At 42.7% G+C, this 27,131-nt stretch overlaps 1 protein-coding gene and 1 long non-coding RNA gene across 6 annotated transcripts; one reads left to right on the forward strand and one right to left on the reverse strand.

The window, feature by feature from the left end:
* Window positions 1–145: 145 nt before the first annotated feature.
* On the reverse strand, window positions 146–22,671 carry LOC119715764 (uncharacterized). Of its 3 annotated transcripts, XR_011807747.1 has the most exons (4): window positions 22,247–22,671; window positions 14,983–15,057; window positions 5,003–5,088; window positions 146–4,488 (listed from the first exon to the last, which is right to left on the reverse strand). It is a non-coding gene; the product is annotated as an uncharacterized lncRNA (long non-coding RNA). The 3 variants fall into 3 exon arrangements; XR_005263173.2 differs by lacking the exon at window positions 22,247–22,671 and having other exon boundaries at window positions 14,983–16,134; XR_011807748.1 differs by lacking the exons at window positions 14,983–15,057; window positions 22,247–22,671 and adding an exon at window positions 5,950–7,373.
* Window positions 10,259–27,131, forward strand: LOC106017580 (MARVEL domain-containing protein 3-like). Of its 3 annotated transcripts, none has more exons than XM_027451674.3 (4): window positions 10,259–10,425; window positions 11,383–11,537; window positions 14,793–14,962; window positions 26,235–27,131. In XM_027451674.3, the coding sequence occupies exons 2-4, from the start codon at window positions 11,422–11,424 to the stop codon at window positions 26,939–26,941; spliced, it is 993 nt and encodes a 330-aa protein (XP_027307475.2). In that variant the 5' UTR covers window positions 10,259–10,425; window positions 11,383–11,421; the 3' UTR covers window positions 26,942–27,131. The 3 variants fall into 3 exon arrangements, with proteins under 3 accessions (XP_027307475.2, XP_027307477.2, XP_027307476.2); XM_027451676.3 differs by lacking the exon at window positions 10,259–10,425 and adding an exon at window positions 10,488–10,508; XM_027451675.3 differs by lacking the exon at window positions 10,259–10,425 and adding an exon at window positions 10,918–11,116.

Consider the following 27,131-nt stretch of genomic DNA (forward strand, 5'->3'; position numbering starts at 1 on the left):
GTAGGAACTTCATCCAATTAGATAAGAGAATTGGCCAGCAGCCTCCAACGAGCTGAAAAGCTCTTCCAACTTCAGGGATGAGAGCTAATTATAACTCTATTTTTGTGTGTGTGCGATGCTACTAAATTATTAAGAAATATTGTCCTGTCAAAAAACTATGTCATATGCACTGACTTGATTATTGCAGATGGAGCATTTGCCAGAGACAGGGCTGGAAAGTGATTAGCCTTGATAACAACAGGAGGCATTCTGCTGTCAAACTTCAGGGTGCAAATCGCTTCCCAGCTTGAGTTTCTCTCCAAACCATTTCTTTAGTTTATTCGTTCAGGCAGCTGTGTGGAACGGCAAGAATTTCTATTTTTCTTCTTGGTAGTGAGGATGCAAGGAAGACATAACGTACGTAGCTCCAATAAGTGTTCCTGTTGGAGCAAGGTAGCCTGAGACATTTGCTATTGAAACTAGCACACAGACTGGGAGATTTTTTCCAATCCTTTTTTGTTAGCGTACACAATATGATGGAGAATTGGAAGCAGGATGGATGTGTACGGGTAGAAAAGTTCTCACTGCTGCTTCATAACAACCAGCATCTTGTCTCGAGGAAATGGTGATCCTTCCCCTGATACCCCTCTACTCCCACAGCTCCTTAACACACCATGCCACAACTACTTAGGGTGTGCAGCTCCTTCAACAACAGCTTTCTTGGCTCCATGGCCAAGCAGGTCCCACAGACACCTCCTGGCAACACCAACCATCGTGTCAGGCGATTTTCAAGAAAGAAATGACATTTCATGTAAGCAGAAAGAAACATGACAGCTGAGCATTAGAGAACAGGTTCAAACTCTGGAACCTGTTGTTTAACTTCACTCGTTCCTCCGTTGGAATAAGGGTTTGTGAGCACCGCCAACTAACGCCACGTCTGACAGCATAACTCCCTGGTTCTCTGCTTGCTGGCAACCTGTGTAGCCAGTCATCATGGTATAAAGAGCAAGCTGGTTTTCTTCTCAGGACAAGGTGGAGGCACTGGGACTCCCTGAAAGAAGCCAGAAAAACAAAACACACAAAAAACAGAGCAGACAGAGCACACCAGAAGGCTGAGACTGCTAATAGGACAGCTGTAAACAAGGATGAAAGACTTAAATATGGGATTAAAAAGGGGAGTGGGAATAGTCCAGAAGAGCTGTGTTTGTGTCTAGTCCAGCCATACTTCCTAAACAATACATTTAATTCAATTACCCAACAAGCAAACAAACCAATTAACTTAGATTTATATCATCAGTAAGAAAACAGAGCAAGCGGCATCTCAATAGACTTACAGAAATCTTTTGAACTTTGGATGAAGGCTACCAGTACGGTTCCTAAACCCGATACAGGCAAGAGAGAGGTTTAAGGCTTCTAAACACAGATTCAGCATGTGAATTTAGAAAGACTGAATAAAAGCAGAAGTGCTCTATTAAATGAAAGGCAAATCACCAAGAAATCAGCTTTCAGGGATCAGCTGAACTGCTGCATTGTACTTGCACGGAAAATTACCCAGCAGCTTTTTCTGAACCAAGAAACACAAATCAGTTTTGCTCAGTGAATGCATGAGCCAAACTCTTCTATTGTGATGGTTTCAATAGGAGCTCAAATAACTTTGACAGCCTGGAGGGGGAAGGGTGTCTCTGACCCAGTTTCTACACTACAGTGTAGTTTGGGTGATGGTGGTACAAGTGTTTACAGCAGAACCTCTTTTCTTTAATTTCCCTCTCCTGCTTGCCCACCATTGCTTTGTTTAAATAATCCACAGCTGTTATCATGTGCTCAAGAATAAGATTAATTGAGCTTAATGATTGCTGGCGACTTCTTATATGCATTCAGCTGGTGATGTCTTCAGCACAGAGGCCCTTTACACAGTGTGAGAGGAAAATTTGTCTTTTTCTTTGGCTTTCTCATTTCATATCCATTCTGAAAGTGGAGTTCTCATTTCTTCCAGACATCTTTGCCCAAAACCTCTTAAAACGCTGGGAGAGATTCTGAAGGCCAGAACCTCTTCACCCAATGGAAGCTAAATGATTTTTTTTAGGCTCCTGGCCAAGAAGTTTATTGCTACTTCTCACGCCACTGACCCAGGAGATGCAACTGCTCCTTTTCTGTAGAATGACGAAAGTCTGCACAGGCAGAAAATGGGACGCCTGAACAATGGGATAAAATGGCTGGAAGGAAGGCTTCACGAACGCAGGTGGCCTGAAAACCTGGATTCCCCACGTGCAGACATGTAAGAGCAGTGTTCCCTCCAGGCACCAGGGCAAGGAACGAGACAGATGAACTGGGATGAGAACACTGAAAATCTGAGTGAGAGACACAAAATCCAAATGATACACACTAAAATGATGGGTTCTTTCTACAGCGATGGTTGAAATACACTTACAATGATTTTTTTCTCTTTAAAAAGCCCTCACTGCTAACCACATTCAATGCTGTTTTCAACAGATCTTGAATTATTATGAACCCGTGCTTGTCTGCTTTGATATGTCACAAGCCATCACTAACCTGACAACTCACTGGCAGACTTTCAAGCATTTTCAGAAAATAAATAAATAAATAAAAATCAGCCTACCTTCTAGTGCTTCCCCCCGCTTCCAGCTCTTAAACCAAACTCTAATTCAGGGGATTGTAAACTGCAGAATCAAAACTAAAGCTGAAAGGAACTAAAAAGTTACACCGATAAAAAGAATGGAACAAAAGGGAACAGAGAAGCAGGAACAGTTTTTTCTCAGCCCGTAGACTGCACAGAGGGTAGATGACATTATAACTCCTGAGGGGCACCCAGTGACTGCAGTGTAGACTGGGATCATGCCAGGTGACTTGCAGCATGGGTGCAGTAATCTGGGGGCTACGGCATAATCCAGACCCACGAGGCAGAAGGAAATGAGCCAGCAAAATCTGCCGAGGAGATCCCCGTCCAATCCTGTCAGACAGTAGAGCAGCCAAACACGTAAGGAGCTGTTGTCATCGGCCACATGAACTCTCCCCAACTCTCTCTAACTTTACTTGGCTAAGGACTGCTGTTCAGTTTTGGTACATGATTTTTTAGGGTTAGAGAAACTAGTCACTCTTGCACAAGTCACTTATATTCAGAAGAAAAAAGAAAAGACTAAGACTGGAGAGGAGAAAGCCTGAAGAAAAAAAGCAGCGTACTTTTTATTTTCCATTAAATATATTTGTATTCTCATCCCATTTGAGAAACCAGGCCCCTGTTTACCTTATCTCATCACTTTTCTTCCTTTATTTTATTTTATTTTATTTTATTTTATTTTATTTTATTTTATTTTATTTTATTTTATTTTATTTTATTTTATTTTATTTTATTTTATTCCACTTGGGAAAAAGAGAGAGATTGGAGTATTTCTATCACAAACCCAACCCATTTTGTCTTAAGTCACAAAAGGGTTTTGTTTTTGTTTTCTCAAAAGACGTTTTCTATAAACATTAAGTAGCATTTGAAAACTCAATTTTGTTAGGAAAATACTAATGGTTAAAACTTTTGACATTTCTATCAATTCCTTCTTCACGAGAATTGCATCACTTTCCTAAACATGTTAGTATGCTAACTTCAAGGCTGTTTTGTTCACTTGGAAAGAGGCACAAATGTGCTGCCACAGCCTTCCTAGTTGACTTAAGGCTATTTACTTGGCCTCTATGCTCCTTGAATCTAGCTAAAAAAAATGAGTATTACAGTGACTTGTAACTTATTGAAGCACCCTGGGCATAAAAAAACACTCGTTACCATGAAGCTCTTGCATGCTGTGGAGGAAGAAGTTATAAAGTATAAAATAACCCACAGGAATTAGGTTTTAGAAGGAGGCTGAAGAGGATGATGATTGCTTGATTTAGATTGACTGAACTATGATATGCAAGTGAGCAAAGCAGTGTTATTTCCAGAACAACCAAAGCCTTCACACACTCCTACTGCTGCAAACAGCCCCGCAAAATCTCTAATGGATTACAGATAGGCAGGACTTCTGTTTTATATCTCAGCCAGAAGACACGAACCGTTCTGCTGCTCAAAGGACCGAAAACATGCAGTGGGTCAAACAGACCAAGAGGGAACACAGCCAGTACTATAGAGTCAAGACCTATGGAATAAACACCATCATTTCCAAAGCACTTTAATTTTATCTGCGGTGGAAAAAGCAGGCTCAGCCTTGCTTCGCTAATGGAATATGAAGAGTTTGCTGCCTGGTGCGGTGCGCCTGTGATGTTTAAACACCATTTGCAGCTCCCCTCGTGCAACTTACAACGTTTTCGGAGCACGGCCTTAGCAAAAACGATTCCCTGGCAAGAGCTGGTTTAATTCACTTGTTGGTCTTTGAAATCCTGCACGTGGATTCGGGGTGGTTTGCTCGTCCTTCCCTTCCCCTGGAGGCAGCGAGGCAGGCAGTATCCCCAGCACTCCCAGGACAGGCCCTCGGTGCCGACAGGAGCCCAGCGCCTTCCCTGCAGCAGTACCTGGTACCAGAGCCGGTGGGAAAAGGGGAAAGCAGAGAAAAAACAGAAAAGCGAAACAGCCGATTAAGGAGCAAAGAATGGCAGAGGAAACTAAAAATAGTCCCCTCGGCAGTTATAAAGGAAATTCGTTTGACAGGAGGCTGCTTCTTTTGTCAAGAGTGGTTTGTTATGCAACAGATGATACCAGCACCGGCTCCTCTTATCTCCGTTGTCAGTTTAACTGACAAAAAGGAGCTTGGTTTAACATCGCTGGAGCCACAGCGAGTCGGAGCATTTGTTTGTTTTCATGCGTGCGCGTGTTTTAAGAGACAGCCCAGGGATTAATACTGGCAAGAAACCGTGGTGCAAGCTCAGTTAAGCAACCCTGCAAAAATCTGAAGAGCACTCGGTCATTATTAAAGGCAATAATTAAGCCCCTGCCCGCTGCTGTTTCTGCTCCCCTGCCTCCCACTCCAACATCCCCAAGAATGGGATCGTGGCGACTTTACGGCACTATGGAAAACTTAACGCTCACAGGTTCTCCCGTGCACGGGCAGCCGTGGACATCCTTGCCTGTACTCTGTTTTTCCCTTCTTGCACAAGACATGCAGAGCTGGAGCACTGTGGGCACAGAAAAAGCAAAATTAAAATGATGAAAGCTGCTTCATTTACTGATAAGATCAGTTTTTCCCCCCATTTTTTCCTGATGCTGAGCATTCAGTGGCATTTACACCTCTCAATATGAAGGGAAGAAGTAGAAAGGAAGAGGTTTTACAAGATCTTAATATCTCCTCTTTTCGAGAAGGGAAAGCAAAGAAGAGGGAAAAACGAGCCTTTCAGCAGCTTCCCTGACATCTCCGCACAGGAGTGCAGGTGAGCCTGCCTGTTCCCAATTAATGTGCCTCCTGGCATGCCTGCAGGCTTTCAGAAAGCTTGTTGGTCACAGCTGCCAATATCTGCTGGTGAGGAGGCAAGTAAATTGCAGTCGGCTGTCCAAGTTAAACAAGTAAAAGCTAGGACTTTGAAAAACTCAAGGGACACATGTATGCACACACACAGGAGGTGGGAGCGAGCCCTTGGATATGATGTAGATGCAAGGAAAAAGAACTCTTAGTAGTCTTATTAGTCTTAACTTCAGATTGAAAACCTGCAGCGCATGTGCGTGAAATACTATGCACTTTTTTTGGTAAACTTGCTCGAAATAATTTGTTCCATTCCCCAGGCCGTGAAGGAAGAGCTCGGTGACAGGCACACCTGTCATGAGCCGCTCAGGCCACAGGATGCCACTGTTGCATTTCTTTTTTCTGGAGGTCAAAATAAACCGTGGCAAACTGTTTGCGTGAACCGGACACCTAAATTTAATGCCTCTCTTCCCCTTTCAGTGCACGCACATGTCAGCGGTACAGCCCCAGACAGCCCAGATGTAAACAGCTCCGTTCCACCGCGTTATGTGTTTTGATCACGAACAAAACGTTTGGATACCTTTTAAGGCCAGATTACTGAACCCAGCATCTCTGCGTGTTCATAAATTTTCTATGCACAAGAAGTCTTTCCAATGCCTGCCAGGACTGTTGACTCCAGATAGTTTTGACCGCAAAACAAATATTCAGTGTTGTTGGATTTTATCTGTGTCCAGATGAGAAAAGAAAAACACTAGATGGGAGAGGAGATTAAATGAGAGGGAAGGCAGACTGCTCGTAATTTCTACCTCTTGTAAAAGAGGCAAGAGCTCCTACCATGTTAATAAAACTTCATAAATATTTTACTAATAGAAACAATTTCACGTAGAAGCCTGGAATGTAATGTGTTCATGCCAGGAGACAGTGAAGTGAGCTCCCAGATAGCTCCTCTTACCACAGCTTCGTGTGCTTTACAAGCTGGCACCCTTACTCACAGGACTGCAGACCTCCGGACAGGTAAAGACAAAGGCACTTCACCAAGGTCCCCAGTGTGACCGCCAGGGCAAGGCAGGCTAAAGAGGTCTGCTCAGGTCCTAAATGTCTTTGGAAAGCAAATTTTAGTCCTGAAATACCTTTACATTGAAGTGGTAAATTATTAAAGAGAACCGAGTACGGGATTGCAGATAGCCTCCGAGATCTGCTCAAACATGAGTTCTCCTAAACTCAGCCCAACACAGATGTAATTCTTGACAAAGGAGGGAGAAATTTCCATGCTAAGAGTTTCTCAGATTTCAAAAGCCATTTTGGTTTTGCTTGGCATTTCTGAAAGGGAAGAATGGCTTCAGCCTCCTACAACACGGCTTAACGACAGGGAGAAAGAAAATGAATGATAAGGTTTCAGATACAGCTTGGGAGGCCAGGAACAGCACAACTCGAGGAAGGGCAGCGTGACAATGACAGCCGTGGTGATGCAGAGCCTTACAGAGGCTGGTGTTGCAGCTCCACACTTCAAGCTGATATAAATGTGAAGGGGCCTGCAGATAACAACGTTCGGGGATTCAAGGCTTCAACAGAAACATCCTCGCTGCCTTCAGACTGTTTTGGATGCGTCCCAGAAGCAGTTTATTCCCCAGCCAGACTCTAGATTCAGTGTGACAAAATCCCACTTTTCTGACAATTGTACTGTAAGAGCTTTACATCAGCGCTAGGTAATTGCTCAGCAGACTCTGGGAAGGACTCAGCCTACGAAATGAAACAACCAAACCAACAAGTCACCCCACACAGCAATCAAAGAAGCCTAACGATGGTTTCCATTGCTTAAAAAATAAGCAAGTAACAGCACAATGCACACTAAGAATGCAATGTTAATATAAAACCATGCATATTGTTTGCATTTCTTTTGCTGAAGCAGTGTTTGGTGTTGTGCTGTTTCTTTTCCCCACTAGAACAGAAAAAATTGACCAACACATAACCGCTTTGTTCCAAAACGCAATTTACCTCCCATCCAAAAGACCATGGATTTCAAAATCCCTTTAAGGAAAAAAAAAAAAAAAAAAGTGAGAAAGAAAGAAAGAAAAAGCCTTCAACCCAAATTCTTTTTTTTTTTTTTTTTTCCTTGTTTGTAACAATAAACAACAGATTTCATGTAAAAACAACACCAAGAGGGTAGAAAAAAAAAGTCCGAAGCTAATTTTAGTCCTGCTGATCTCAGGAGCTTAGTGTTCCCGTCAAATTGAACAGACTCCAGTGGTGCCCTGCCTGTCTGGCTGGAGAAATCTGTCCCTTGAGGTCTAGTTGCGGCACTTTGTACCCTACACCTAGATTGGTTTTTAGAGTATTTTTATTATTATTATTATCCTAGAAGCAAGTATCCAGGACAGCATTGATCCAAGACACAGATGTGACCTATTCAAGTAAATTACCAGGAAAAAATCAAAATGTTTCACACTTCATTTTCTGTAAATTACTCCCTCTGGAGCTCAGCAGCTAGCCAAAATTCAGTCACAAAAGTTATTTCTATTAAAAGGAGTAATTGATGGCACAATCAGGTGTATCTTTGATACAAAACTGTTTCCTTACATACAACAAGGGGGGTATTTTTCCTGAAACAAGTTAAGCTACAAGACCTTTTTCTTTCTTTGATTGTTCTCATCTAAATTCAGTCAGTACCATATCTGATCCTTCCTATCTGATCCTTCCATGAGCTCTTTCTACCTTTTTTTCACCTTAGAGACATATTCGTACTGCTAGCTCTTCTTATTTTTCCCTAACCAGAAGCATTTAACGTGGGTTGTTTCATTGGTTTTTATGTATAAGCAGCTCTACCAATACCTTGTGTTTGCTTTGTGAGTTCTCAGGGGAAATCACTTTCATCACACAGTGGAGATGACTTTAGCCACTTTTTAAGTTCTTATCTATTCTGTCAGCTTCACTGAATTTTATCCATCCTACAATCACATCCCTTCAGCTGCATGCAGTCTTCCATCAGACACAAATGGCAACAGACTAACCCCTTTCAGCCCAGAAAAAGAAATGCTTTAACAAAACTACTACTTAAACTGTAAAGAGTGGCTGCCAGGATACTTCCATGCATCAACCCCCATCCCTCACCAAAAAGAAAAAGAAAAAAAAAGTCTGGTTTTAGTCAAGTCTCCCTGCAATTTTTCTTCCTTCTGTCTAGCTTCTTTTCTGCCACCAAAGGAGGATGTTCAGCAGGCCCCCTAAGAAGCATCTACGGTTTGCATGAAATGTGCCTACCTAAAGTGAGATGTTATTCCTCATGTCAAGAATGGACATCCTCTGCTGGATGTAAATGAAGAACAGATTTTGCAAAGGTTGATCATGTAGATGGAAGAGAACTGAGAATTCATACAGGCACCCTAACCTTCTCCAGCATAAAACCCGGCAAGCTAGCCTGCACTACCTTTAATTAGAAACTTATATTAAGGAGCAGTAAAACACTCCTGCTGTTATATTGTCTTTGCTACCAGAATGACAGCCCCAAACTGAGAGAGTGTATCAACTAACCCATAGGTAGATAGTAGCATCTTAAACTGCAGCTCCAGGTTAAGACTTCAGTTACATTAATCACTCACTGCTGCCAAGAGAGGTAGCCCTCTCCCCATATCCCTCCCCCAGTTTTTTCCCTCTGAGACATGCTTTTGCCAAGCTCTTGCTCCAGCACACATTTGATTGAAGCACAAAGCCATTTCAACTCACTAAAACAGCGAAAAGTAAATTGGTTTTGGCTGGAAAGCAAGCTGCATTGGCTTACTATGTGATCAAGTGAGCACCAGAGTTGGTGCAAGACAAAGAGAAGACAAGCTGTACGGCTAAAACCAGGAACAGTAAAAGAGGTCTAGGAGAGGTGGGAATGGTAAATAGCAGAACAAGCTGTTAACACAGCTCAACTGGAGCAGGAAATCAGTCTTACTGTGCTCCAGCAATTTACAAAACGCATTTCTAAGTACTCAGTTCCCATAGACATCCCCTCATTTTAGAGGCAGCAGTTCCTCTGATACCCACAGATTACTCAAAGGGGATGTCATGTTTAGCCCTACACTGTAACAGCTGCACATCTTAAGCCTAAATCCAAGAAGACCTAGCACCCCAAATGTGTTGCTGTATAAACCCTTGGAAATCAAGGGATATTCTGGTCCCAGCTCTGCTTTTAGAGGACGGGTTCCACCTTTATAGGATGGCACCACGAGTCTCGGGAAGCTTTCCAAAGCTCCAGATTAGCCGGGCAACATGCCACGTTACCAGCACCATCCCACTGTTGTGGCACTTGGAGTTTTTCTGCATGGGACTGCACAATGACCAACTAGTTCACAGCAGTACCAGTTTAGGGGTCTGCCCAGGCTCTCTGTACGAAATAGCTTCTGAAAAGGCGGTGTGTTTTTTTGAAGCCTATGGACAAGAAGCATCCCGAAGGGAGCAGCGTGCTGTTCCTGTGAGGGAAACATCACAGTGAGGAGACAAAACCCCAGCAGATCCACGTGTTGTTCATCAAAGTAAGGCCTTTCAGCAGGGCACCAGGAAAACAGACTGTACGTGTTCAAGTGCTCAATTACCGAAATCCTGCCAGAGGAGAGTCAAGGGGCTACCTCCCTTTTCAAGCTGCCATCTATCGTACTTGCTTTAAAACAGCATGTTCCTACCCATTTACACCTGGGGACAAATTTCCTCAAAATTTTATTTTGCCTCCATGCCTCTTGCTGCACGTCTTCAAGCCCTGCATGTAGCTGGAAGCTGACAGAGGGCTGGGATTTTTACTTTATCACTCGTCTGCTTGCACTCCCTCTCAGGGCCCCACTTAGGAGTAGGAGAACGAGGACTTCTTTTATTAAATTAAAGTGAACCAGGGTTGTCACACGCCCCGGGACACAGCATTTCTCTCCCCCAAACCCGGGGGGCCCCCGCGGGCCTCAGCCCGAGCAGGGCGGGCATGGCGCAGGGCAGCACCTGCGCCAGGGGCCGGGCCGCCGCCGGCCGCCTCCGCCTCCCCACCGCCGGGGGACGGCCCTGGCCGGGAGCCGGAGCTCGGCGCTGCCCTCAGGTGAGGGGCAGGGGGCAGCGGGGAGAGGTGGCCGGGCTCGGGGCCGGGCTGCCCCCGGGGAAGGATCCCCGCTGCCCCCGGGGGTAGGAGCGGGTGGCGGCCGCCATGCGGAGCGCCCTCTGCCTCGGGAGGGGGAGCGCGGCTTGCAGCGGGGGGGCAGCGGCTCTTCGGCTGTGCGCCGTGAAAATGTGTAAATAAAGAGGCTGCCGGGTTTAATGGCACCCTGAGGAGGAGGAAGGGAAGGCGGTCAGCGAGGCCTGAGGGCGATCAGTCGAAACCCAATCGACTGGGGTGCTTTTAGGGCTGCGGTGGTGGCAGAGGGTCGCTGAGGGGCTGAGGCTGCGCGCTGAGATCTCCTACAGCCAAAGGGTAGAGACACTTCCAGGAAGAAACACCCCTGTAAACAACTAGTATAAAATTACGATGGATATATCTTTGTGCAAAGTTATTTTCAGCTTTGCCTGTAGCATGTTTTCCCAAAGGGACACAATGTTTGGTAACACATCTGTTGACGCCAAGGGGTGCTTTCCTCTTGGAAAACTCCAGAATAAAGGTTGGCAGGTTGGGTGGTAGCTATTTGCTGTGTTTAATGCTGTATTGGCTTTAAAACAACCAAAAAAATACAGTAACAAAGTCAAGATCCACACTCTTTGTGGACACTGTGCCTTGTCATTGCAGCAGAGACATAAGGGTAAGAGCAAACCTAATCACCTCAGTGCAAAAACTGTTGAATATAGAAAAAACACAACTACTTGATCAATAGGGAAATGCAGAGAAAAACATCCTTCTTTACTGAACTTAATTGACGTGCAGTTTAAAGGATTTTACTTCCTTCACTTCTTAAGGAAGTCTCTACCAAGCCTTGAACCAGCATGAAATGGACGTGTTCTGTAAGTGCTGGTCAATGAATAACTGAGTAGAGCTATAAAATGAAACAGTTTCATTTTTCTGGTGCAGGAAGTTATTTCAGAAAGAAAAAAATACATGTAAGACAAGATGCCTCATGATGGGCGACGATACCAAGAAAAGCAGCGCAGGCACCATGAGGATCATGGATCCGACAGGTACGAGGAAGACAGAAGAACAAGAAAGCCATACCCATACAATGGAAGGTAGGTTTTACCACCTTAAAGGAACATATCACAGCAGGTCTATGGTGCCTGCCCTCTTTTTTGCTTTTAAACACATTCATATTAGGGTAGTAAAGAAAGCATTTACTCTGCCTTGAAATCACAAAGCATGAGCATGCTGCTTTAAGAATCAGGAAACTAATTTACACTGAAATTTTAAGCAATTTTTAATTTTTTATTGAGCTCCAGGGTAACAGCATCCTAAGAGGAGGCAGAAAGAGAGGCTTTGTGACACAGGCAGAGCTGTGACTTTCATAGGGTTATCTGGATGAAGCTGGGTCACAAACAGTTGAAGTGTGGCCACGGGTCTTTGTACAGGTGGTTAAGAAGTTGGTCAGCAGGCAAGAGCAAGTGAAGGCTTGCTAAATACACAGTGTTTAATACAGAACATCGCTTGACTGAGACCAGCACAAGCACTTAACCGAATTCTTAGGTTGGTCTGGCTCGGCTACGAACAAGTTCATACTAATCCAAAACAAAATTGATGTAAGTAGTTGCAGTCAATAAATGAGTACTTATTTAAGTGCCTCAGGCGGTTCGTGGCACTTGATAGCGGGTCAGCCAGCTATCAGTACGATAAACAAACTAATAGAAGGGTTGGAGTGGCAAATAAACTCTCAGGATATTATACTCTTCCTTTCAGCCTGGCTAGCCTACAGCATATTAGAACTTAGCTTAGACTGTTTTTCTTTGAGGGCATGCCAGTGGTTGCTTTGTTGGAGAGAGATCTGCAGCTGTAAACACCAGCAGCAAATCAGCCAGGGCAGTAAGGTGTTCCTCACATCCGCTTAGCCTCTGGGGGCCTATTTGTAAGGTAAGGCAATTTAAGAAAAAAGGCAAGGATTGGGGAGGAGATAAATGTAATAAAGATTCTTGAAAAGCTCTAATGCTGAAGTCCTCCCCAACAATACACATTAGCAAGAAAAACAGGATGAGAATAAAAGCAGTAGTGAAATGCACTGTGTGGACTAGAAAGAGTACTTTCAGCTAAATATAAAAAAAATTGGATGATAATCCTGTTGTGTGACGAAAACTAGCTAACGTGCTATGAAAATTTTGAGAGAAATGGGAACAAAAATCAGCCTAAGTGTCATCCTCAGAGGCTGTATGATTGTCCTTAGTAAAAGCAAAGATCAGGAGGGAATATAGTTAAATTATCTTGAACATGTTAGAAGGAGAGCAGCATTTGCTAGGAATATATTAATTAACCCCACTGTGGGGAAGAAAAAAGGTGTTGGGGGTGTCACATACAGCACCCCTGAAGCAACATCTCTGGACTTTTGTTTTTGCCATTACAATTACTGGATGCAGACTGAAAATTGGTGGAAGGATCATAAAGGCCAACAGACCTTCACGGTATACAGCATGGAGTAGAGAAAGGGAAGCTGCAGATAGAGATCTATAACAGCCACAGAGATCATTCTTAGAGTCAAGCCAAGACTCTGGCAGCCACCAGTCTTCACTGCAACTAATCAAAAAACTTTTTCATTAATCGTTTTGAATGGAGTTTGCTATACCGTAACAGCATTTCTCCTGTATACCTCTCAAGAACAACTGATTTTGAAAGAAAATTACAGTACGTTGGTGAAGTCTTAGGTTCATTGACCAAAAGACCTCCAGGTACCATAACTGAAGAGATGGGAAGAGTTTTGTAGGAGCTGTAATTTGGGTGCCTAATGCACTCCCTTACGAGCCAAGACTTTCTAGTGACAGTATTTCCCTTTCACACTGCATTTCTGTCTGAAACTCCTATAGCACGCTTCCTCTCATTGCCGAGAAGAAAGAGTTGCATTACCCTGAACTGGAAAGTCCTGGAGGGAATCAGGAGCAAAGGTGGCCAGAAGAGGCCCATTATGAGGAAAAATAAAACATCTAGAAGAATTTTTTTTTTTCCAATTGTACTCAGTTACTGAACATTAGGGGAGCTGTTTTTTTATTTTTTGTTTTGTTTTTTTGGCATGTAGCAAGATACAATAGAGAGAAGCAGCTGCATCAGAAGTACCAAAGGGATTGCTTTCAAGTTAACTGGAAGTCTTATAAATCACACAGCTTATTTAATTTATGTGACACAGCTGTGCAGGATGCTTTGGTGGTTGCACAAGACACAGGACAAAGGTCAGAAAAATCAGGATTGTTTCAGCCAAATAGAGCTGTTGGCAGCTGCACACGGAGATGTTAGCATTGGTCTTGTTACTGAAGGTCTTAATTAAAATGTAAGATTACAAAGAGCATGATTTAATGTGGATGAATGTGATAATATTTTTGTAAGTTGAATCTGGAATTGGATGAAGATAAACCCAAGTGCTGTGATACTAGGAAACAAAACTACAGTTGAAAATACTGATATGTGGATAAGAAGTTCAAGATAATAATTGAATAGGAAGACATAAAAACAATAATCTGGAATGAGACTTAAAATACCCTTTAATAACAACATCATCCAGCTGTACCTTGAAAAAGGCAAGTTCCAATTCTCCTTCAAATGAGGGGGAACATTGAGATTAGACCAAGCATTTACAAAGTGATTTACAGCCACTGTTTCTTTTAACCTGAGTGTTAACTCAGTTTTAAAAGAGCAAATTGCACTTTTCATACTGAATAATCTAAATCCCACCAACCTTAAACATCATCAGTCTTGATTTGTGGAGCTGTATGTCATTGCAGCAAGCCAGACAATTCCAATTTGAAGTATACAAATAGAGATGCTAAGTAGAGATCCATGAAATTCATTTATTTTGGCTGATTTTAGATTCTTCTTCACCTGACATTAGGGAGTTCAGAAAAGAGGGAAAGACATAAACAGGCTAATGTTTTTCCCCAGTTTGAACACCTTCATCTGCTTTTTAAAATTTGAAAATAATTTTAATTTTTATTCTTTGGACTAGCTAAAAATGTTTTTCATGGAAAAATATCTGTTAACTTCATTTTTAAGGGGACAGGAACTCTCCCCTCACACCCTTCTTGCTGCCTTTTGCGAGTAACCCAACCAAGTCAGCCAGCGAGTACAGAGCTTTCCAAAATAACAATGCATGATCAAGTGCAAATATCCTCGTGAACATGGATTTATGCAAGTATTTGGGGTGTTTGCTTTCAAAAGACACGAGCAAAAAAGATCAGAGCCTTATGAAACAAGTCAGCTGGTTCCACTAACAGGAGCTTCTTCCAGTTTTTAACGTTTTCACGTTCACAAGAAAGCGTGATCTAATTACTGTACATTACCTGTTTACTCCACTGTAGGTCAACAAGAGATGTCCGAGGTGGCCAGCACTCAAGAGCTTCCACTGTTTGCTCAGACTCATACTCTAAAGCTTCAGGAGCATCACAGGAATATTTTGGCCCACCGCCCCAGTATTATCCTCCCAAGGAGACCTTCTCAATGAAGTGTTCAAAGGTATGCACAACAAGAGGTACGTGAGGTTCTTACTACCTGCCGTCTACTCCTCTCCTTCCAAGGGCTGGTCTTGGTTTTGATTTCTGTGTTCAGAAGCACAACAGTATAAAGCTGAGGGGAATACATAAAATTCTAGGTTATAATGAATGAATGACATAACTGCAGGTTAGTAACTAGTTTTAGGTATGGAAAAGCAAGATTTACAGAGGTACTTTGCATCCAGAGCACCAGCGTGGGTCATGTGCATAATTGCCAGTTTGTACAACAAGAGTTAAGCTTTGGGATTTAGGAATAAAGTAGATACTTGCATCCTTAGGCAATTTAAATATGACTAATGCAGCATCAAAGCTGCAGCACTCTGACACGTTCTTTTCAGACTTTTTATCAGCTCTGTATATAATCCAGTCATCACTGATGCATCTTTATAAAGTCACATAGCATGACACAAAACCATTCTACGGACATGAATCCAGCAAAACAGCTCTTTAGAAATACAAGTGGGTTTTTTTCGTACCTAGAAAGTGGCTACAACAAACAGAAGCAATCATGAATGTGGGAGGAAATCAGCCTAACTCTTAAGTTAAACTCATTCCCGTAAATTGAAAAAAAAAAGTAGCTAAAATACCCACTGCTCTTTTAAAGTTTTCCCTCTTCAGGACAGAGAGCATTCTCACTTTGTTTTTAAGAAGGGCCCACTGCAGTCTAAGTTAAAACATACAGTTAGTATCTAAAAAGCCTTGCAGTGTTCTCCACTAAGGAGACAAATGAAGAGTTTAGTTGTTGCAAGGAAATGAAAACACGTAACACAAGATTATTTCTTTGCTCCATGAAGGGAAGTTAAATAACGCACTTGATTTACTCTTGATATTTCTGTCTGTGTGAACAATTTTAAGAGTGAGTTGAGCTATTTTCTCTTAAAAATATGTTGTAATTGTTTATTTGTATGCAGTTTGTTTTTTTTCAAGGAGTTGAAAAAACTTTTTTTTTTTTTAACTCCAACAGTTAGCAGAGCGTATTTACTGACACAGACCCATAATTATTTTACTCCTGATAAGATTGTATTGGCAGTTCTTCCTGCAGCAATGCTGGATTGCTTTCACTTGTCTGAAAAACCTTAGAAGACTCCATGTGCTATTTTTTCACAGGTTCAAAAAATGAAATGTCCCGTTATTTTTAGTTACCAGTTTCACTGGTTGTTTAGACTTACGGATAGCTTAATGGGACTTGTGCTTTTTTCCCCCCCACCGTTCACTTCTAATTATTTCAGTGCATTAAACATCATTAACATTTTCAAAATGTCCTAGATTTGCATGCATCAGTTGATGACGATGATTTCAATCCCACCATCCTCCAGCTATTGCTCAGTATTTCCCCAAAAATTTAGTGTCTGAGCGTGCAGTGGAAGAGGGAAAAGAGACCATCTAGAAAATAAACCATTTCGTTAATGGTTTTATTTCAATAAATGAAATATGAGGTTGATAAGATCATGAGAATATTACCACCCCGTTTAATTTTTGAAAGTGCCAAGATTTAGCGGAATTTCCTAGAGTGGTTTTACAGAATTTTGTATTTCCTTCAGTCAGATAGCAAACATTACAAATGAAAAACGACATGAACTGTAGAATACAAAGTCAGTACATGTGAGGTACAGCTTCTTACAGCATTGAAAGTTCCTGGAAATGGTTCTTAACTATCTCTCTTGTGCCAATGTTTTATCAGCACTCTGATGAAATCCCCCTTCCCGATCGCCTTAATTCCAAAATAAATTAGTAGTATCAAGTGAGGCCGAGAAATCAGGTGATCTAGCACAGCCTTTTCCAACGAAATGGGAATTCTCCGAGCATGCATCGCTCTACTTTCACTAAATCTATTTTTTCCTTTTGCCCAGCAACTCTACTTAAATTTTCAGTGCGTGTTGATGAGTTTGTCATACCAGCGAGGAATTCTAAACAGCCAGAGCTCTGTGAAGTATTTGCTTCACTTAAGTACTGCCCTCTTTATCCATGCATTTCACCAGCAATATCCCAAAAAGCTAAAGTCAAGTTTCATAAATAGGCTGATTTTTTTTCACAGGGATCCTTCTAACACTTGAGCTGCAAGCAGCAGCAGAAAAAAATACATTGTTCTCCTATCTTTTATTATTCTCTCCTTCTGTCAATAACCCCCCCACGCCTTTTTTTTTTTTTTTTCCCTTTAACTGCTGTGTGAAAATAAACCCAACATGAATATAATGGAAGGAACAACTGCCAACTGATACTAAACTCGTGCACCATTAGGAACAATTGATACTATCTAAGAAACTTCATACCATTCTGCTCCTTTTTTAATCCTTTCATCCTGAAAACAGAAGGAAAAGATCTGCTAAAAAATTCCGTGAGCAAGACCTCTTCAAAGCTGTTCAGGTCGATACCACATGGGTAGCAGTACTGGATCATATAAAGAAGGCATCTACTTACACGTCCTCTCAAACAATATACTAGAGTGCAAATTTAGGAGAAATGTAAGGATTTGGCCCAGGAGAGAGTGAGTTGTTCTCTGGAATAGGAACCATTTTGTGAACTGGATAACTTCTCACTTCAGTTGTGTGGCAGCACAGAACAAAGATTTCTCCCTTAATTCCATCTGCTTGAAAGCCAGTCATTTCCTCTTTATTTTCTTTTAACAGCTACTAATCCTTGAGAGGATCTTCTCTTTTATCTCACAGGAGCTGGTGTCCTTTAAGAGCTGTTAACTAGAAGCTTCATCATAAACATCTTTTGAAAAATAAGATGTACTACCACTTGGTTTGTCTTTCTTCATATATCTGCTGATTCTTTCAAACACCTGCCCCTCTACAGAACTTTTGACTCTTCTCTGCTATGCTAGCTTTATGTCTAGCTACCATGTGCTTTATTTCGTAGGGTGAGTCACACTTTTGGATCTGCAGATTGTAGGTTCTAAAGACAATAGACACAGAAGCTTGCCACCTTCTGTTTCTGTAGTACACAACAGCTTATAGAATGGTGTCAAGCTGTCTAGGTATTCTTTATAATTACACAGGAATTGGAAATAAACTTCTGATAAAGACGAACCTATCATCAGCTAAGGAACTAACACTTGGAATAAGCATTTGCAACAGCTACGACAACACATGTTGAAAATTACAGAGTTTTTGGCCTGGGGGTACTTATAGCTGAAGTTATTTTAGGCGATCACATTGAACTTGCTTTCTCAGTAAGCCCAGATAAGATTTCTATAGTTCTATGAAAATTAAGTTAGCAATCATATTTGCTTTGCTTAGAAGGAACAAGAGAAGTTGTTCAAGGCTGGCTGCCATGCTTGTTCCTTCACCTTAGAGAGAGCAAAATCTGAGCCAAAACCAAGAACGAATTGCTGATCTTAAATTGGTCACAGATACTTGGTCACTTGACCTCAAAAACGTTTTGTTATGATTTCATTATGTATATTGGTGTGAAAGAGGTGGAGCAATGCAATTGCAGGATAATGTTTTCTTTAGTTTTGCTTAAATGGTGAAGGTAAACAAGGTTTCTACCATCATCTTTGGTCAGTATCTGACTGAGGAAACGCCTGCATTTTTGCCTTGAATCGAATTGTACCATGCTAGTCATAGCTTGAGTGCTAACTTTTTTTTTTTTTAGTACTTCAACCCATGTGGCATTTAAGGGAGACAGCATTTAAAATGGATAGAAAAAAGTTTGTGATGGAACAAATATAATCAAATCCCTGTTCTTTCCTGCCATGATTACAGCTTAAAGAGGCGCCATGAACAGTATCAGATTTCTTAAGCATGTTGTAGGCGCTTCCAAACAATCATGTCTTTAGCTTACATTCTAACATCCACAATCATTAAAGCCAATTTCCTCTCAGAAGAAGACAGCATTATGATTTGTAACAACAGAAAAAAGTCTATGACTTCAAACTTAGCCAGGAGGAAATATCAAACTAAATTTATTTGAAGGAGGAAATAGAATTATGGAATAACAATGACTTTCTCCAAGTTATACTCATGCATTAACAAGCCAGCATTAATTCGAATGTAAACATCTATAAGCTGTTGTTTTCACAAAGCACAGTCTAAGTTCTTCCTGTAGCTACACATGCTGGCAAATACTTATAGAGTGGAAAAAATAACAAGGTGAAAAGTCACCCTAAGCAGAAGGATCATGCTAGTAGACACTCAGTTAATTTCAACATGTTTCTGTTACAAGAAAAAGGGCACCCAGTTCCCTTATAGTCTCACTTGTAATTAGGTAGCATGCCCCTTCTTACAAAGTATAGTTAGATACAGTGTGAACAACAGCTGAAATTTGCCATCACATTTTTAATCCTGGAATTGTAAAGACAGAGGGCTTCAGTAGTGTGAATTGGATGGAGCTAAGCAAATGAAGATAGTCCAGGTGATTGGAAATGCTTAATTAATATTGCACATGAGCAAGATACAGTGCACAGCAGAGCTGCAGGTAACCTTCCTGTTCTGAAGAGTATTTAATTTCGAGGTAAGCTTGGTTTTGCCACAAAATACAAATAGCCACGAGCAATTAGCTCTATAAATCTGTGAAGGGGAGCTACAGTCGTTGCAGATAACATCTTCTACTTTTAACAAGCTGTTGCCCTGTCACGATATGCGACTTCCCTCTGCCCACGTTTTTACATCAATTGTTTTCACCCACCTTTTGGGATTGTGCTAACGGGTGCATTATTGTTTTTAGAGAGGGGAGAACTGCAACTGAGAAGATGGAACTAAGGCAGCAGGGAAAGAAAGCAGGCAAAGCTGGCATTAGCTGTTCAGCGTATGTTAGACTCTAGTCCATTGTTCCCTATTGGGAAATCTTAGTTAAGTCTGCACTCTCCCAGTGTAAAATAAGAGTGGTACCATCTTTCTTGCAAGGCCATTGGGTTTGTCTGCCTCTCATCTGACCCAAATTCTAGCAACCAAGAAAAACTGTTGTCTTCAGAAAGTGGCTCTCCAAGCTGATCGATACAGCAGAGCGACTATATTGAACAGTAGCTGTATTTCTTGAGCAAGGGATCACAGCTGACTTCAAGGAGAGAAATACACCCAGGCAGGAATGCTGCTCGCCAGGTATGACAACCCACAAGTTGTGAAGGGAATGAGAAGCTCCGGTTCACAGGCTCCTCCAACCTGCCCTACCTTCAGCCAGATTATGGTTGCTTAAGGAGTGATAACACCCCAATCTTTATACCTTCTGAAGGCAGCTCAGTTTCAGCTTAAATGAAAGGAGTGGCTACAGAAAGTTGGCATAAGAAACGAGCATTTCATTGTTTTCTGGGCTTTCAAAAAAAAGGCATAAAAACCCTGCAAGTTAGTTTTGATACCAAGATTTTGTTTACTACCTGACCGAACTATGGGTACGTTAGGAAGAAAAAAAATGCTATTTTCTGAAATGCAGAACATGAGCTGATTGTGCAGAGACCTACCAGGGACACAGAAACACCTAAGGCTTTTTACAGCTATTGTATTTAAATCAGTATTAGTAAGTGCTGGAGTTTAATGCAAGACCTTCTGCTTCCCACCTTTTCCAAAACTGTAGAAGGTGACTCATGCTGGGTTAACAGCAGAGAAGTTAAAATAATACTTAGAAGTGATGCTTTGAGGAACTGCTGGGACAAAAGCTGTTGTTCCCAGGCAGGGAAAAAACACTGAAACTGTGCCTCAGTTGCATGTAAATCAGTGTCGTACAGTGGTGGGAAACTCTGTGGGGACGGAGGCTGCTGAAGTAGTTCTGCAAATCAAGTCTGTGAAAATTGGATAGAGCAGGTGGGACAATAGTTCTTCAAGTGAAGACAACACACATTAAAAACAGGGCAATAGTTTGAATTTGAGCATTAATTATTAATATAAGGCTTGTGTGAATCATTAAAAACAAGGCTGATCATCCTTTGGGATTTCCTAGCAGAGTGATTGTCTTTAGTAAAGAGGGACAACTCATTAAAAGGCAGTGGTAGTGCTTCTTTCTAGAGCACATGAATAATTTAATTTTCCCTGTTTGTAACTGTTGTTTTCTGAGTTTTGTTTTGGTTTGTTTTTTAATCCTCTGAATGTTACCCTATTAGGGAGATTTTAACATAACTCAGTGAAAGTTAAATCTCACCACTGACTAAAGAACACGGAGAGCTACATAAATAGCGGTGGTGTAGGGGCTTGGGGAAGGTTTGCTTATTTCTGGCAAAGCTGTGTACTGCCCTGAACTTGCATTAATGAAGTTGGTCTACTTCTCGTTACTCATTTCAGTAAGAGTAAGTACTGTAATACTTTGCATCCAGATTTAACATTTTTGATCTGTCGCGACTGTTTTCTCCTTTTCATTTCCCTTCTTTAGGTCTCCTCCATTGTTTTGCTTCCTCCTCTCTTCTGTCACATTTTTTGTGCCCTTCCAAAAGGGGAACAAAATTCCTTTTCCTTTGACATTTTCTCTCCTTCCCACCCATTGTATTTCTCCTGCCACCGACTCAGTTTAGCCCAGAGGTGACCAAAGCTGCACACTGAGCTGTGTCCTTGCTCTCTGTGGAACACAAAACCTGCACTGCCAAGAGAAGTTCAGCATATGAGATCCTTTTCAGGACTGTCTCCAGCTTTTGTAAGTTGCTATATATGGTCAAAATACTTGCCTGCTCCTTTGGAGGGGGGAAAAAAAAATAAAAAAACATTACCTCTGAAAAGCAGAAAGCTCCCCAAACTGGAAAACGAGACAAGTTTTAGTGAGAAAGGCTGGGAGAATTATTGTTACTGCATGTGTTGTAGCCACTAACTGTCTTCCCTTCTCCTCGAGCGACCCCTAATGGGACGTGACACAGGCACCACTTACCTGTGCGGGTTCGCGTGTGTTTTTTCCTTGTGCTGCCTGCTCTGGCACATGCACCATGGCACTAGGGTCGAGGTGTCTCAGAGGGACAGACAGACAGCCCTGGGACCGCCGATCCCAATGGCACATGGCCTGCGAGGGGAGTAGAGGGAGAGAGCGAGCCAGCAGCCATGCAGAGAGAGACGAACATAAAGCATCTTCGGGATGTTAAATCAACAGGAAGGCATGATACCAAAAGAGTCAGGAGGAAGAGCCCACGTGCAGTCAACAGAGGGAAAAAAAGTGATTGCTGTGCCAAGGCACAGTGGAGGGAGACGCTGTGAAGGCCTCGTCTATTAGTCAGGCCCTCACGGGGTCAGAGGGAGTTCAAGAGGAACAGCCAGATCTGCCTGTCCTACAGATGGGATTTTGTCAGCTGTGGAAACAGAGGAACAAACAGGAATTGAGCGTGTTACTTTGTGGACGCATGTACGTACCCATGCTGATCGTGGTGCCTGTATGTTGGGGTCATTCTGCCGCGGTGCCTGGTGAAAAAGACTTGACAGCTTCCAACACATGAGACTTGAACACACCGTGGGTTTGCTGGGTACCACACAGTCACACAGTGTCTTTTGTGAGACGACACATGCAGATTTAACAGCTCGCCTCACCTGAAAAGGAGAGCTTCTGATCCTCCCCTGGTCCTGGCTGTGTTACTTCCCCTGCTAAACTCGTGCCAAGCACAGTTGCTCATCAGATGCTCCGTGAGTCACTTCAAGTTGCTAAAGTTGCAGGAAAAAACAGCAGCGCACAAGAAAAGAGTTGAATCGTTTCCTGCTCTTTTAATGTCTTAAAACAGCCCTTGGAAGGGCCTGATGCTAGGCCAGAGTTGTTACAGGGCCAGGGAAGAACACAATGACTGGGTAGGACCTGTTAGAGCAAGGTCAGCTGCCTGTGGCTCTGCACCCTTCCAGGCTGCCTGCTTGCTTTGCTGCATGTTTGAGCCCACCCTTTGATATAAAACAAAGCTATTGATCAGTGCATTGATGCCATGGCAATGGCCAAGCATGCACTTCTCATGGAAGGGAGAGAAAAACAGATAGATAAATGGTGTAAGTTGAAAGATTGCATTTTGTGGAAGTCACTGTGTTTGTTTCAGCAGGTAGCTTACACAGCAAAGTTACAAAGCAAGTGCAATGAATTGAAGGTATCATCCATTGCAGATTTGGGTTTTATAGAATGAGTGAAGCAATCCTCTGGAAAGTTCCTGGCAGCATCCACAGCCTTCTGGATTGCATCAGCTCTTCCCACCTTTAGTGTTGAAAAGCAGTGCAGAAAAGTATGGGAAGGGAAATGGAAATCGAGGAACCCAGACTTCAGTCTCATTACTCAATACAGAGAGAGCTCATTCCCAAAGCCAGCTATTTGCTGTGCTAATTCTGATATAAATCAGTAACATTTTAGGTTGATCCCAAGATTTTGACCTTGAGAAAGGAAGAGAAAAAAAAAAGAAAAAAATAGATCAGCAGCTGCCACTTTGGAAAAGTTTTTGGCAACGTGGTTTCTGCAGCTATAACTAAGATGACTTTGCTAACCAGCCTGTGAAAGTAGGAATGGCAACGTAGACTCAGAAGTGTGGATGTGAACTCGCTCCTTTTTGCCTGCAGAAAAATGCTTTACATAGATCACTGCTACAATGCGTTAATTGGCATGCCTTGACAGACTTAATACTCAAAATTGAACTGTCCTACTCCTTATTTCTCGAGTCTGTCTATCCTGTTTATACTAGTACAATAGACTGGGTATCAGCTGTTAACTGTAACGGATTACAGGTGAAGGTTGTATGAAGTTTTTAGGGTGCCTGGACATACGCCTTGAACATAGCAGGGCTTAATATTTCCTTCAAAATCACTAAGATTGTACAATTGGAGTACCCATTAATTGCTTACTGCTTTCACAAACCCTGCTGGCTGTCATCGGAGACCTTACACTCACAGCTTTGTCCTACACAGTGTTCATCATTTTATGATTTTCTTTAATATCAGCATTTGTTTTTTTTAAAGTCAACCCAGACATTGCAAATAACTGATGGAGTAGCCGCTAATGGACCTCTCTCCATCGCTGAGTCACTCCAATCAATTCTACAGCAGGCATGTGTGAAAACACCACAGGTACATAGAAAACCTGTCCAACCTGAATGCTGTGCCAAAATAAATTTTCCAGGCATGCCATTAAAGCATCTACTGCTGCACTTTAAAAATGCAGTAGCCCACGCTGATGATGTTTCTCCTCCCATCACATCACGCCAGTCCTACCGTAGTACCAGCAGGCGGCTCAGTAAAGTCAAGGCTTTGTGTGAGCCCACAGGAAATTTTCGAGCAATGCCACTGAGGATTGGGGTCAGTTGTTTTCATGCTGTTACAAACGTGGAGCAGCAGGTGCAACAGAAAGTGTCCTATACTAAAATTACTCTTTAAAAATATTTGGAGCAGTCCTAGTTAAAGCAGTGACTCTGTACCCATTAAAAACTTCAAGTCTCTTTGCCTTCATTGTTTGAATTTGGTACAAGGAGGCCCAAATCCTGTGTCATTGACTGAGATTTATATTTCTCTTCACATATAGCTTCACAAATGCTTCCTTAGATGACAAAGCCTCATGAACACATTTAGTTAATAGCATGATTATTGCCGTGCTTCACAGAGATGGTTGTGTGGAGGAGGAGTCAAGGAAAAGTCAAGGAAAAGGCAGGTTTTCATGCAGAAATGGGCATCATCTCTGAAGAAAACATGCATAGAAGTGCTTGCATATTTCTTCCTCACCGATAACACTGTCTTCTCTGCCTGCTCTTCCTATTCGTGTTCAGATATGAAATGTGTGTATGTTTTATATGTATGCACATGCACACACCCACAACCTGAAACATGCTGAGCCTCAGATACTCTGTTCCCACTGCTGTCATTGCTCCCCTGTGTGCTAATCGGATGGTTCACAAGTCCATGATGTGAATGGGCTTCAGCACCTACCAACAGCTGTGTTAGAAGTGAGGGGACCAGTCTGGGGACAGGGGCACTCCTGAAGTAGCCAAAGGCCCTTGTCAAACCTTGTCAGAAGTGCCTTCCAGTGAAAGCAAGCAGCAGCAGCAGGAGGGTGTTTGTTGTCTCAGCCCTCTGCGGAGGGACTAAGAAGGGGCTGAACAGGAACATCCAGTGATCCTTCATAGCAGCTGTTGCTGACTTTCTTCAGTTAGAAGCATCTGGCAGCACAAGAGAGGATTTTTTTTCAAGCCCATGCAGCCTTGACAGCAATTGAGCCGTTGCTTAAGAGGAGAATGCCATGCTGGTCAGCGTTAGGAGCATAAAATTAACATCTGTATGCAAGCCAAGGATCCCACCCTGCTCTAAAGACAAATATAGGACCGCTGTGTGAAGCATCTTACATTCTTGGTTGTCAGACTACAGTGGGCTAAGCCGACTCACTATTCAGTGATTAATTTCAGGAGCAGAGGATGAACACACGTGGTACACTGGGCGTTTTCATTTCCCAAATAGGCAACTCTAGCTCTGCTACACTTCTGCATCAGTCACGTTTACTAATCTTAGCCTGACCCCTAGTGAGCTGTCACAGAATAATCAGATTTATCTAAGCCACGCTGCTCTTTCCTGACAGGCAGCTACTACAAAAAGAAGCCATTTATACACTTCTTTTTGCTTAAAAAAAATAAAAAAAAATTGATTACCTTTATCAGTAGTATAACCTGAGAAGTCAGCTCAGAAATCATAAGGCTTTCTTCTGAAACCAGGCATGCATAAGAGAACACAAAGTGATACCAAATTTCCACTACTAACCCCAATATATAAGGCATTTTTGTCCCCGTCTCCCACTTTTCTAAACCATCAGGAACTGTTTCTTAATATTTATGAAGAGATTCTGTGAAAGAGAGTGGAAGTTGTGTCTGATTAGACAGTACATTAAAATTAACAAACTTAGACACAAAATACGTAAGTTAAAGCAGTAAACACCTTTTTTAAGGGCCTAAATAACTGTACAGATTTTAAGCCATTAGAAGATTCTAGGTTTCTGTCAGCTTTCACCTCAGCATTTTGTTCATGCTGGATATTTCTTGTTCAGTGTTTATGCCAAGTAGTTACAGGCCAAAATACTATCACCGTTCACTTTCCTTGGCAGTAACACAAGCACAGTAAAATTTTTATGGATTTTTCCCCTCCATCCCCATGGAGATCCATTTATCAAGCACACTGACAAATTTAAAAAAATAATAATAATTTGCCCAACTTCTGAAACGTACCCGTGAGAGCTCGCACTATTTTTTTTTTATATTACTTTTAAAGAAATACCCTTCTGTTGTTGTAGCCAAGAGGACTATGTCTGTAATGGTGCTGTTTATGGTTTTGGTGTATTTTTATCGCCCCCAGTTTGCTCAGGACGTGATTTTGACATCTGTTCCCCTCTTTCTGCTCCTCGCAGGCATCCTGAAGTTCGTGGAAATCACGGTGAACCTCCTGGTGCTGATCTGCGTGGGCGCTGCCCAGGCCTCCGTCGCAGGCTTCACTTCCCTCGGCGGCTTGGGTCTCGGGTCCTTTAACCTGAACTCAGCCTACAGCCCCTTCGAGGGGACGGAGCTGCAGGAGGTGAGAGAGCTGGACATGCAGATCACCCAGATGCGAGCCCCCTGCGTCTACGGCGGGGTGGCCTTCAGCTTAACAGCGGCAGCGCTTACGCTCGTCTTCCTTGTGGTGGGGGTGAAGCCCATCCACCGCCTCAAACCGGGGCTGCTCGTTGGTGAGTGTGCCTTCAACCTCCTGGCTGCTGTGAGCTACGTGGCTGCCGTCGGCCTCTACTTGCATTTTGTCAGCCAGGTGAACTCCACGGAGAGCTGCAAGAGGCGCGAGCGGCTGTACGCGCGCCGTGGCTATACCTCCATGAGCTGCGTGGTGCAGGGAGGCGACGCAGCCGTCGGCCTCTTCGGCGTTGCCGCTGCCTGCTTGTACTTGGCTAGCTTTGTGGTCTGCATCCTTGCTGTTCGAACTGTCCGGGCCTTCCGGAGCCATGCAGCCAAGGCTCAGTACAGCCCCAGCAGCAGCGAGAGAGACAGAAGGAGCAGAAGCGACCACACCGGCCACAGGGCCCCTGAGAGCTCCCGCAACATCCAGGCCCTTGCCACGTTAGTCTGAAGTCAGCTCTGGGACTGTGCCAAAGAACAGGAGCTTCTGCGAGGGACGGGCACTGGACTTTGCTCGCCTAACAGGCAATGAGTCCAAAGTGCACTGTCCAACAAGGTACTGATGTAGGTATCAAATCACCCAATGTAAAAATACTGCTGTAACATGATGTAATAAAATGGATGCTGAGAGGAAATTCCAA

Source organism: Anas platyrhynchos, chromosome 2, assembly GCF_047663525.1.
Source record: "Anas platyrhynchos isolate ZD024472 breed Pekin duck chromosome 2, IASCAAS_PekinDuck_T2T, whole genome shotgun sequence".
NCBI classification, from domain to species: Eukaryota; Metazoa; Chordata; class Aves; order Anseriformes; family Anatidae; genus Anas; species Anas platyrhynchos.

Excerpts from the sequence above, each read along its gene's own strand:
- LOC106017580 (XM_027451674.3), top strand. The coding sequence starts at position 11,422 with ATGCCTCATGATGGGCGACGATACCAAGAAAAGCAGCGCAGGCACCAT. Across the intron at positions 11,538-14,792 it reads CCATACCCATACAATGGAAG|GTCAACAAGAGATGTCCGAG; the intron begins GTAGGTTTTACC and ends ACTCCACTGTAG. Across the intron at positions 14,963-26,234 it reads AAAGGTATGCACAACAAGAG|GCATCCTGAAGTTCGTGGAA; the intron begins GTACGTGAGGTT and ends TGCTCCTCGCAG.